This window comes from Egretta garzetta, unplaced genomic scaffold, assembly GCF_000687185.1.
Source record: "Egretta garzetta isolate BGI_Z169 unplaced genomic scaffold, ASM68718v1 scaffold287, whole genome shotgun sequence".
NCBI classification, from domain to species: domain Eukaryota; kingdom Metazoa; phylum Chordata; class Aves; order Pelecaniformes; family Ardeidae; genus Egretta; species Egretta garzetta.
The window spans coordinates 13,137,690-13,151,101 of NW_009260435.1; the positions used below are offsets into that span (position 1 = coordinate 13,137,690).

The window sequence follows — 13,412 nt, forward strand, 5'->3', positions numbered from 1 at the left end:
GCCCCTGCATCTGTGTTCAGATGACCCTTTAATAAATTTATGCCAACACTTTTCTTTATGGGAAACACAGGCACTGGTTATTATTTATGCTTAGACCATGGTGTACCATCCACGCAGCAGCATTCCCACCTATTTTCAGGTTTCACTTTCACGTGTTAATACAAATGAGTTGGGCTCATATCTCTAGGTTCACAGTGGCTTCAGTCAGGATTTGTTCCAATAAAATCAGTGGAGATGACATTAACTGCAGTGGAAGAAGACATTTTCAAAGGAAAAGATCATGTTCAGTCACTTACGTTTCATGAGTCCCAAAAAAGAAGATGGGGTATTTATTTGCTGGAGGTTTTACGGCTCCTTCAGGGAGTTCATCAATCTGTGAGACAGAAATGGAAAAAGGATTATTCCCAAATGTGGTGTCCCTCGTCCAAGAATCCCTACCCAGCCACAGAAGTCCTAGAGCAGGTATCCTGCACCCCTGGGAGGTCCCACTGTGCGCTGGGGTGGGGAAGGAAGGAATCAGCTGCTGATTTTTCAGGCAAGCAGGTCATACAAAGTCAGCATAGGACAGAAACACTACAGGGAGACTACAGAAGACCAAGGAGCAGACAAAAAGCTTTAATGATTTCATGGGCATTATAATACACAAAGGCAATAAAATCAAGTCTGCTTAATTTAAGTGTTAACTTCAGATGCTGCCTCATCAAAGGCACCGAAGCCCAGAGGGTAATCCTGTCTGTCTCACACAGCCACCTAAATAACTTCTGCAACAAATGGGGAACAGATGGTATCTCTGAGACTGCAGCCGGAAAACCGGACAATCTCCCATTGGTGCTTCCTGGTGGTGATGGTGGTACCCAGTGTAAAATGCGTAACACATGCCAGGGAGGAGGGCCTGGGACTCTCCTTCCCCTGCAGTGTCCTAATAACTGGTTTTGGTCACCAGTCCCCTCTGTACTCCATCTCTTCTTTCATATTTTATCCCTGGCCTCATATTTCTCAAGATACAGTTGCAGCGCAGCTAAGGGAGGGATGGTGAGGGTGCTCTCCTGAGATATAGCCAGGACTGGGACAAACCCGTCGGGCTGAGCAGTGCCTAGACCCCATCTTCCTATGTCTGAGTGAGAGCGTCGGGCGCGAGGCAGGAGGTTAGGCCTATGACTTAGTCTTGTCCATATCCAATGTTTCAGTCCTCTGTAACAGAAATAACCAAGTCCAGGTTCCTACCCTCATAAACCAGAAACACAGCTCAGCTTTATATAAGACGTAAGTACCTGCATTCCCAGAAATGGCACTTCTGAGCGTATGTGGGCATCTAAAATTCAGTGTCCAGAGAACTCTCTGGCTAAGAGGGAGCCTAATGAATCTAGATATCTATAGGGCAACACCAGAGAGCAGGTGAATGGCTTGCTGCCTGTGTCCCAGGCAACTCAATCTCAACATAAGCATATTGAATCCTGCCAAATGTCACTGGAACTGAGAGCAAAGTGCTGACATACCAATGCTATATGAAATCTGCTCCTCAGCAGAGCGCAGAGATGGAACCTGCATGTTTTCACTAATAAACACCAGATTGTTTTCAAAGGATGTTCTCTTTCACTGTAAAGCATCTGCTGGCTACGCAGCTCTCAAGAGTAAGAGCTTTTATAAGAATTCAAGTCCTTTTGGTTTTTCTGCAAGGACACCCGTTAGGGACAGAGAAACCAGAGCCAGAGGTGGAGCTTTAATATCACAGGGCTCCTTTCTGCAAAAGAAATGGATGCCTATCTTTTAGGTCTCAGCGGAGCTTTTTCTGAATTTACACCAAAATCAGGGTATATAAGAAGACTTCCAAACCATTCCCTGTTTCTTTTCTGCGGCACGACTCAGGGGTGTGGATAGGGGGGCTCTGGCATGCCGGGCCATGTGGCAACGTGCACTCACTGCCCAGCACGGTCTGCAGGAGGCAATCCATGAGGGTCAGAGGTGTCACACGCCTTCTGGGCACAGCAATTACCCAGCTTCTTTTACTTAACAAAGCTAATGAATTGATAAATAAAAGGAGAATCTATTATTTAAATGCACATAGAAGGAAGATTCATGCTGGTGGAAGATGGAAGCATGCACGCACTTTTAGCTCAGCTGTGTGTAAGAAGGGACTGAAACAACATGACAGGCTGTTCGGTGTCCTCTTCATCATCAGGAACACAGAGGAAAGATGCCAAAGATTTTTTTTTAGAACTTGTTATTTTCAGACATTAACTATTTGTTTTTAAGTAAGTGCCCATAATGTGGTTATTTGCTCCCTAATTCATGATTTAAATATAGTTATTAGACTGTAAGAGTGATAAAAAGACTGCAGGGGAAAATCACTGCAACTCACTTTACAAACTGATAACAAGTCAGGGAGATAGTATGCCCCACTCTGCAACACATTTTATGCCTCCTTAATGATGGAAGTATCGACGTGTCAGACCAAAAAAGGCTGTGCTGGCAGTTTCCCAAGTATGGGGGTAATACACCTCAACTGTCTGGATGCCACAGCCATCTTCTGCTTTATTATGATGAGGAAGATGTCCAGAGAGAGACTAGACCCCAGAAAAATGTGGACTCCCGCAACTGAGACAAACAATGTCTGCTGGGACTTGAGTGCAAATCTCATTCGGCCGCTTGAAACGTGGCGCCAGCTCTGGGCTGCATTACAGAACAGCACAGTCCAGTTACTGTCTCAGCCCTTTAAGAATTTCTCATGAAATAAAGCAAACAGCTGTAAATGATCAGTAAAGCAGAGGAATGAAGACATGCTTAGTAGGGAATGCTGATCAGAAGGGAATGGGGACCTTGCATCACACAACGTGCTATGCTCCAGAGCAGTGAGGATCATCTAAACACCGTCCCAAGTGGAGTTGTATTCCCAGCACTTTATACTGTTAGCTAAGGAGCAGGACCAAATCGACAAAGGACAGCACACACATCTGTCACACCTCACCTGCTCCCCATTTCGTGGCATATTTCTTCATTAATCCAAGTATCCCCTCTGAGTATGTATCATCACAGGAAACCATAAAAAAGCTTTTCATAGCTTTTGAAAGTTGGCATACACATACAAACACATGCATTATAAATCTGCACTAAACAGCTCAAGGATAGATTGTTAATGCTCCCACTCTAACATTTCACTGCGCAGCTGAGGTCAACACTTTTCCTGCCTTCACTGATTTTGCTGTGAGCTCCCCAGCTCTCAGGCTTACATCGCCAGTACTGTAAAGAGGTTGAATGTGAAGTGACAGTGCTATCTTATGGCCATTAAACTCCATGGCAAAAACTCCAGGCAATTTAATGAAGGATGAGACCCTCTTTGCCATTAGGAAAGATCTCTTCCCTTTTTACCTGTTTCAAGCGAATCCCTGCATGAGAAGCCATGAGAGGAGAGCTTTGCACAAACCACCTCAGCCCTCTGTGAATGCTGAGCCCCTAAGTGCTTATTTAGCTGCAGAAGAACCCCAGCACTCCTTGACGATTGCTGCTGTTTTGTAGTAACAGAAAGCAAGCAGTACAAGCAACCATACTGCAGCCCCCTGCTGCCGCACTCAGCCACAATTTATTCCCATCCTACAAGATGTTTTGGTTAAATATGCTGAAGATTTGGTTCTGTATTTTCCCCCATATCAGCAAGATCAAAGACACAGAGGGAGGGAGGGAGAGAAAGAGAGCGAGCGCGTGAGCACAAGAGCCAGAAAAGCATCACTGCTTCGAACCAGGAACAAAAGAGATAAGTGCACCCATACTAGGACACAGTGTTGTAGTCACAGAAACCTCACTAATGACTAAAGCATCTGTCTATCAGAGAGCTAGACTGCGATTGCATTTTGCTCGTGGAAGGAAACAAACAGATTCTAAAGTGCCTGTTATAACCTGCAATCAAATAGGAGATTCATCCCCTCCTGAACCAGAGCAGACAGTGAGCTGGAGCTTGCTGCCACAGAAATCAGTGAGAGCAGTGCATGGCGTGCAAATCTGATACGTGCATCAGCAACATCATGGGCAGCCGCTTCAATTATGGCTAAAATTAAAGCAGGTGGTTTCAGATTTCGAATTTTATCCCCTTTGCTCCCGTTGCTGTCATCTGCTTAATGAATAACAATTGCTTTCTTTTTGCACAACCTCAGCAGAGCTGCACTTCCCAGCATTTGTTTGCCAACCAAGCAGCAGAGCTTTAAAGATGTAACTGTGCTTTTTTTTCGGTAAACAAATGCCAGGCTTCTAGGGTCAGGAACACTGCAGAAAATTCAGCCTGGAGCTCTCAAACCAGAGCAGAGCTTTATCAAATGGTGTTGCTAGGGTCTACCAATGTGCAAGCAAGAAATCTGTTTCCTTACATTGTAGTTTACAGGCTGGGATGTATATGCAGCCTGAATATTTTGCTCTCAGTGGCGCTGAGTAATTGCTGAATTCTCAGGTAGTATTTCCAACTGGTTCTCACAGGCTGGGTTTGGCAGTGCTCATACTGCAGCACCTTCTTCCCAGTTGCCATGAGGGTAGGGACCCTGGGAGAGAGGCACCGGCTGGGTGGGTTGGACTGGAGCTGCAGAGCCCTAGTGCTGCGATGAGGACAGCGCAGAGCTGCCCAGAGAACAACAGTGGCTCCCAGAAGCACAAATCATCCCCATGCCTGCCTGTGGGATAACGTGGCATATTCCAGACAGGCAGAGTTGCTCCTTGGGAGGGCTGGTGCAGAACCAGAGGAAGCTGCACCCCCTCCTGGGTGTTCTGCTCTGCAGAGCTCTACATTCCCTGCAAAATGGGAAACATGTCTCTCCGGCACACAGAGAAAACGGCAAGCTTTGTCTCTCTGCTTGTCTGTGTAAAGCAGATTTCTGTGGAGGTTTATGTTATTGCAGCAGTCAAGAAAGGGGCAGGTCTGCCCATCAAGGCAGAAGGGCATCCCAGATGTGTCTTCTTCCACTTGGAGGGACAGCAGGTGTCATGTTGTATGGCTGTCACAAAATCTCTGTGCTGTGGATAAGCTGCTGTTCAGAAGCAGGAATTCCAGGCTCTCAGGGTGGCTTTCGGACCAGACCCTACTCCATTATGTTCCAACAGAATTTTACACTGCAAAAAAAAGGCATTGTGCAAAAATACCTATCAGGTCCACATGTACAGGCAAGAAAGCTTTACTTCAGCATACAGAGATGCTTATGTGGGCACTGAAACCACAAGAACAAGTCCTTTTATTTTGCAAAAAGAGGGAATTAAAACTGCAGAGCGGTAATCACTGATTGTTTTGACATACTGTAAATGCCTTTGATTGGCAAAAGCACACAGAAGCATTGCAGAGATCAGTATCTCCCACTGAAATCCCTGGAGTCACTGCACAGCAGTCGAGCAAAGGCCTATAGTATTTTTGCTGGGAAGTGGTTCAAGTTGCTTATTATTGCCCAACACATGCAAGCAGCTTAATCTTTTGCAGTTAGCTTATTAGCAAAAACTCTAGATGGATAAAAGCAATACTCCTCAAAATCCATTATTAAAATAGGATATTTTGCTTTTCTACAACATTTTTATTCAGACGGATTTAATATACTTTTTAATAGCTAATGCTACTGGGAGCCAGCAGTATGGCAGTATCTTTTCTAAACCATTATTTAAAATACTGTTCTGTAAAATGTAAAATATTAATTTTTTTCCCCAGAGGATCCTAAAATGTAAAAAAAAAAAAAAATAAAAAAATTTCCAACCTCCTCCAAGCTAAAAACTGTGACTCAAATTCTGTAGGACTTAAATTGAACAGCAATCCAACTAAAGCTGATTGGAGACTGCAGAATTTTTCTCTCATTTATCAGGACTATATGGTATTTGAAGCAGAGCACAATTCCATCCCCGATGTACATCACATACTGGAACTCCTAGAGTGGAATGCTGGCATATGCACTTTTTCACCCATTAAAAAAGATAACCCTGTGAAGGGTGAGACTAGAAGCAGAATCCAACTTAATAAGGTGGAATTGCACAGCTACAAAAGTAAAAATTAAAAAAGTCTCTGGGCATGGAAGAGTGCCACCAGCAAAACCAAAAAGCAAAACAAGATTAAAAACAGCAGAGCATACTTTTGAGCACTGCTGAAAATGGCTGAAGGGTATCCTGCAGACAGCCAGAAATGACAATATAAAGACATCAATCCTCCTTTTTTTTTCTGTGCATGCTCAGGACCTCAATGAGATAGAAGACAATGAAGGGTTAGTTGGAGTCCAAACAATGCTGGCAGGCAATGTCTTACTAGGAATGATCAGCAGTCTTGCAGCTGAGTTCAGCCCCTTTACATCCCTAATTAGCAGCATATTTTTAAGACAGAAAGTTGAAATACACTTTCTGCAGAGCTGCTTTAATCTTCAATATGAAAATGGGGCCAAAGCTTAGTTCTGCGTGACTGGTATCTATATGCATGACTCTGTAGATAACACATCTATTAATGTGATTCAAGTACTCTGTGAGCTTTCGTGGCTGGTGGACTGTCAGAGGAGGAGACTCGAGGGGGACAAAGACTACTCCTATCCCTGCCACCGGCTTCTGGGATGACCTTGGCCTCATCACTGCATCTCCTTCAGTCTCACTTTTACAAATGGGGACTATGGTACTGTTCTCCTTATAAACACTTGAGGTCCACTGCCAAAATGCTAGGTATTGCCAATAGCAAGTATTTCCAGCTCTGTCAGAGGAGGATTTCAGGTTACCAAACTGTCATCCTCCCAGTGAGCACACCCCAAAGTTAGACTGCTCCAAAAATGCTCCATTTTCTCCAGGTGAAGTGTTTCCTTGCCACTGTGAGGGAAGCAATGGTGCTACCCCTAGGATTTTTTTTCCCCAGTCTGTTCGCTAAGGAAAGGATGTGATCACACTATTTTCAGTCCGACTTTTACCTGCAATAACTCAGGGACACATCAGACAATTTTGCGAAACCAGACAAAAGGAGAAAGGCCACAGAGATATTAAGTTTCCCTGCGTTCTGTGATAAATAGGCTGTCCATCAGGAGATGGACAGAAAAGTAGTCCATATGCTGAGAGACAGCTTGCAACGTAGGCTCAACCAAAACATAAGACAACAGGGAATCCACATAAAGGCAAACCAGAGAAAAATAAAGTTCTTAAGTTTCATGGCTCACAAAATTACTCCTTATTTGTGGATGGATAGGGAGAGGTTGTTCATTTTCGACAAATATTACCGGCTCTGAGGCATTTTGTATTTACTTTTCTTCCCTTTAAACATAGCAAAGCTTGATTTTCCTTTGTCTGAATTATTGCTCAGATATCAAAATACCATTTACAATGTACATCCACCTGAGCAAACCATTATGAGCCCAGTAACACCAGATGAATGCAGGTTCTGATGCCAAAATCTGGTTATCCTACTTTATCATCTTACTACAAATATTTTTGTCTTGAAATAGAAAAGTGTGCAAGAAATGCACATACAAAAAAGTGTTTGGAAGACATACAGCAAATAAAAACTAATTAACCAGTCAACACATCAACAAATGAGAAATTTTAGGGACTGCACATGCACAAACACGGTATTTCTCTCTTGCCACTCTCTTCTCATAAGCCAAAGGGACATGAAAAGTCATAGCATCTTCCTCCCCAAAGTGCCCAGACAAATCTTGCCACCTTCTGTATCACATCTGCCAGAAAGAGTGGATGAATGGTATAAGAACTCATTAGACTGAGGAATATTTTTTTGCCTTCCAATATTTACACTAGCATTTAACTACTTCACTGATTTTGTTTGGTTTTAAGGAAAAGTGTTACATTTATGAGATAGGATTTTTTGGCCAGTCCACTTGATCAAAACCTTTTCAATCAGAGGCAGTCTGCCTAGAGCGCTGACATTTGGTCAAATACACACAACCAAATTTTACACTCAAGGCTCATCTGTTCCACATATCCAAAGCTCCATATTCTACTGCTCAAGCTTTTATTAAAAGAAGTGTTGCTAAATCCTTATACTCATATTGGCACACTTAAAGCTAAAAGGTAAGCAAATCTCTGGAAGACTGCAGTCTGGCTTAATTTACTATTTCTTTTCCAATGCAATTTACTTCCCCAAAAAGTCAGTTAAAAAAATTAGATTGGCACAGTATTTCCAGGCTAAAGAATACTGAGCATCCGTGTGCAATATTTGGTCCAGCTTCCCACAAAGTATACAAACCCTGTTGACACTACAGCTTGCGGCTAAAATTGTTTTGAGTAAGGAAATGTGATCGATGCAGACTGCAGGTCCCAGAATACGAGCCTCCAGTTTGAGTCAGGGTGAACACAAACATACTAGAGACAAAGAAGGGAACAATCTGCTTCACTTGCTTCAGCCCGCAGGCTCCTGCTAGGGAGGATTCAAGCCTGACACTCTGGAGGTTACAACTATCATCTGGGCCTTTGGGTACAGAAAACCTTCCCACTTATCTCCTCTGTGACCTGTTTTGTTACCGACAGTTGCAGCTAAGGAGCAGAGTATCAGGGGACTGAAACACTCCTTGTCACTGAACAAGTGCCTGCATAAAAAAAAATGCTTACTGTTACATGGGAAAAGAACACAAAATTTGTGTCCCTTAAAATCACAGAACATTTTTAATGTCCTGCAACCCTCTGAGGTTTGGGTGCAGCAGTGGAGTTGAGACTACATGGGTGTCCTGACCAGGCCTCCAGAGGGAATGGAACCACAGCTAAGTGTGGATTTATCTTCATTATGTTGCTCTCTGTGGACCCACAGCCCATAAAGACTCATGGTCTTAAATACCTGAGTGTATGTGTTCACACCAGAATATCTATTTGCAGGATTTAAGCAACTGCTTCAAAACATAAACTTCTGTTTCACAGTATCATAAACTAATACATAGAGCAGAAGCCGCACAAACAGGTATCTTCTTCAGGCACTGAGTGTGGCGGAAGACCCTGACCAGACACCACATCCTGGCGCTGAGGACTGCAGAAGCAGAGGCACGCTCAGCGCACCAAATCACGGCACTTAGGGTGCTCACGGGAAGATGGTGGACTGGGACTCTTCGGGAAGGGAGAGGCCTCAGTCTGAATTTTGGAGCTATGGGATAAGTATAATCACCAAGCATCACTGGCACAGAGGCCAATTATTTTGTTGTGATGCAAGTAACACGTACAACAACATGTACTCAATCTGGGGGGAATGCGAAGCAATGGAATCTAATTGCAAAAGCAATGAAATGGAGTGATTTGCAGTAATTTTTCATTCAAAGGCAGGCTTTCCTGTTTACTCTGCTGACAAACTGCAAACTTGTACCTGCAGATGAGCTCATTGCTATAAACCTAACAACTGTCTGTAAATAATTGTTTCCATTACTCCTGCAGCCTTAGCCACCATGTACGGTACAAAACAACCAATTAAACCAGCAGACTGTTTTGCTAAGATGGAACTTCTGCCTGTGCCGACTGGGTCACTAAAACTATGGAATGAAAAGAGATTCATGGAGTCACAGTGATCTCTCTGCGGCACTCGGACCCAACATTGGTATTTTTACTGGGTTTGCTTTCAATCTCTGCTCAGATTTCCATTACGGTGTCAAATACCTTCTTTGCAAAGTCCCTCAGTCTAGGTTAGACTCTTAGGAATTTTAATCTGTCTGCCTAAAGAGAGTCAGGAACCAGTTTTTCCAAGCCGAGTCATACTCCTCCCCACCTGCCTGTTTTTCTGCTTCCAAAAACTCACAATGAGAATTTTCATTTAGTTTTGACCAAAAATGTAATGTTGCTTAAATTTACATAGATAGTTCCTAAAAGATTAACAACCTTATTTATCAAAATGAACATTTTCCTCAAAAAACCCCCAACCCTCAAGCAGCAGCTTAATGGAATGAAACTCTTCATATAGAAATATTCAAAGCTCCATTATGCACATGCAGACACACAAACTTAAACCCGGATTACTAAACCATGCTAGAAAAAAATTACTCAAGTGAAATAATAAAAGCATGAAAGACAAGAAAGACAAAAAGATCTATTTTTAGAGCTGTAAGTGGCATTAATGTCAGAGACAAGCTGAATATAACAATATGGTAGTGACCAGACTTGCCAGGGTGGCATGCCCATTATTCAAAAAAATATATTCTACATCACAAACACTAATTATGAGTTTTAAGTATGTGATTACTCTCTTTTAATTCACACGGATTAATCATGGGCTTGAAGTTGCCTACATGCTTACACACTTGTAGGATTAAGAGTTACTTCATAGCATCCTTTCTTTCTATCAAATAAGTTAACTTGTGTATGAGGTATGTGCAAGTATTTTGTGTAACATTCAAATAACCTCTCAGAATAATGGTGTTTTCATGAACACAAGTTACCTACAAAACCTAGTGACTCAGCTGCCGTAACACTACAGAAGTCACTAAGTTTACTCCAGAATCTGCTTTCTTCCAGAAGTCTCTGATTTTCTCTAACTTTCCTTCTCCAAACACCACCAAGAGCTTCTGGCCATTGCTCTCTCTCATTTCTATACCCGACTTGGAGGGGTAATCAGAAGATTAGTTTTAAAGGAATGATGATTTTAAAAGGATACAGGCTGTCAAGGGACAAATCACACCTGTGGAACTCTAATAGCTGTTTTCCCGCTTACCTTAATATTAAATTTTTAAAACACTCTTTACCTCTGAATCAGGAATGGCATCCATACTAAGCATGGGAGCTGAGCACTCTCCCTTGGCAGCTCAGTAAAAAAACATGTTTTAAATCAGGTTGCCATTTTGTTTTAAAAAGTAACTGTAAAGAAACAGCATATTATTCTGACTCATATTGTACAGATAACTGGGAAAAGGCAATTACACATGGAAGAGAACTTGGTTAGTGAGAGACATTATCTGGCACTAGCAAGGACATTAGGAAACATTGCACATAGAAATTTATCCTGGGATCTTTTTTGTTTACATACACCTCATACAAATCAATAAAATCCAACCAAAAGCCTTTCAGTCAGTATTCAAAATTTTACATGTAAGTGTCACCTGCCTTTACTTTTTAACAGACTGGTGATGACATGTGACGTGTCCAAACCATGCAGCACAACCAAAGAGTTTTAGCTCACACTGCTTTTAATCCTCAAGATGCCCAATTCAGTCTCACATGTAGCATTCATGATGGCAGTCCTTTTCAATAAATCTGCCTTGGAGACAATTCTGACACCCCTGTTATTATACCAGGTCAACTGTATTATTGACATTTGACAAACAAGTAAATTACTACCTTCATCTAGCAGCAAATGTTTCAGAAAAAGTATAAGCATCTCATTAAAAAATTGTTCCCCTTGCTCTCGCATCTGCTAAAGAAGCTGGTGTTCTTCTCAACATGTTGCCACTAAAATCTTTATTATTATGGGCTTCTAGAAACTTAACAACTAGAGGCTTGATCCTGCAAGCACAGCTGGGCATACGGTTTGGCAGCCATTGTCTTTGTAAGATCAGATCCCATCCAGCACAATAACATGGCAATTATATACACAGGTGAATCCATTCATTTGTAAGGCAGGAGATGGCATAAAACATCTTCCAAAAGATAAAGAGAAAACATTCACAGCATTTTAATGCTGAAGAGCCCTGTCTTGACAAATATGTCTTCTCTAATCAGTTTTCATCTTTTAACAAGGAATTACTGTCATTTTACCAGAAGTACCAATTCAAAAAATCTGCTCAGAAAACTGACCCACTCCCTTAACAACAATAAAATGCTCCAAAGCAGAGTGTCTCAAACAAATGCAAAGAAAACAAAATATTAACAGATAGAACAAGCTTGTTACTGATGATGTATCTTTGCAGAAATTAAAATTCTAACCACAAGGCTTAAAACTTTATGCTGCCTTCTTCTAAAAGCTGTAATAAAAATACTGTGACAAAGAAAAATAAAGTTTGCACAAGAGGAAGATTTTGAAAAAGAATTCCTCATAAAAAGCAGCAAAAAGGGGTACCGGAAAATGTGAACATATGTGAGTCACCTGATCCAGACACCATACGAAAAGAATTATCTCTTGAGTTTGCTGTACCACTAACATCTTTCAAAAGCCCTAGTATTTGGAGAGGCACTGCAGTAAGGAATGTCATCTTTTATTTTTTTCTTTTTTAAGATGAACATCTGCCTTCTCCCTTAGGCTGTGGTCCCACTGTATGTTTCTACAGGCACGGCAGCACACATCTAAGCAGTTTTATTGAAATCAGGGAATCTTTATGCAGTCGAACTCATTCACTGCCTGTGGGGCATGCTCTTTAGAGAGCAAACTAATGGGATAGGTATCACCTTCCTTCCCCTATTCCATAACAACCAGGACAGCAAGCCTCCAGCCCTGCAGTGGATCTGCACAGGGCCACTCAACACGTGAAGTGCCCGAGCCCATGACTGCTGGAGGATAATGAAACACAATGGTATAGTATACTGCTAAGAACACAGGAACCTCAATTCTGCAAACACTTCCACATGTGATTAATCCTGAATGAACGCTACCTAATTGGATTCCAGATAATAGTGACTGAAGAAATCCTTACAGAAATACAAATTTACACTGGCTCAGATGGAAACAGTGACATCTGGGCTGAAAACCAACTAGCAACTAATTAGTTTAAGAAACAGATGACAAAAGATGCCACTACAGTAGGGCAGAGTGCCTGGCATGAGATGCCTTGCTTAGGTGTATTCCTTGCCAGGATCTGCCTCACTTAACACCTTCTTCCATGTATCTGGAAGAGGCATCCGGGACAGTAAACTGGGAACCCTTGCAAATATTAAGACAAAGATGGTCTCTTACGCTCATATGTATGTATGTATAAACTTCACTACACCCAGTGATGGTAAAACCAATATGACATCTGACTCACAGAGTCCTGGGTCTGTGAGAAATACGAGCTGCAAGTAAACCAAAATTTAGTTTGCAAAAGGAAAAAGCTAATGCATCTGGGAAAAAGGATTGGCAACCTAAGAGAGAGAAAGCTGGAAGCAGCACTACTACAGGAAGCCAACAGTGGACCACAAGTTACATTTGAACAACCAATGTACTGCAAAGGTCAAGGCGATATGCAGAAATCCCCATATGCAAACACACATCCTGCCAGAGAGCTGGCAGACAACCCTCACGTGGTGTGACTGCACCCAGGAAGATTATTTTGGCCCTGTGCAGAACATCACCGTACAGGCTGGTAACAAGTTGAAGGAAGCTAAAGAAAAATACACAGGTATTTATGTCAACGCACACACTAAAAACAATTAGTGGGGCTGGAGGGCTTGATTTACAGACAGTGATGAATAAAAAATTATTCCCCAAAGAAGGAAGGCAGGCCATGCATGGACGGCCTCACTTTTGCTATGGGGTGCAACTCACACCCCTCCATGGCTGCTAGCTCTGGAGCCCCCCTCAGCAATTGTGCTTGGGTGGT

The 13,412-nt window shown here is 42.3% G+C and overlaps 1 protein-coding gene across 1 annotated transcript in view; it reads right to left on the reverse strand.

Moving 5' to 3' along the window:
* HDGFL3 (HDGF like 3) overlaps window positions 1-13,412 on the reverse strand; it is a 36,532-nt gene that overhangs the window by 14,676 nt on the left and 8,444 nt on the right. The window contains 2 exon segments of the mRNA XM_035899564.1: window positions 297-373; window positions 4,356-4,462. Of these exon segments, the coding sequence (XP_035755457.1) occupies window positions 297-373; window positions 4,356-4,462 (184 nt within the window).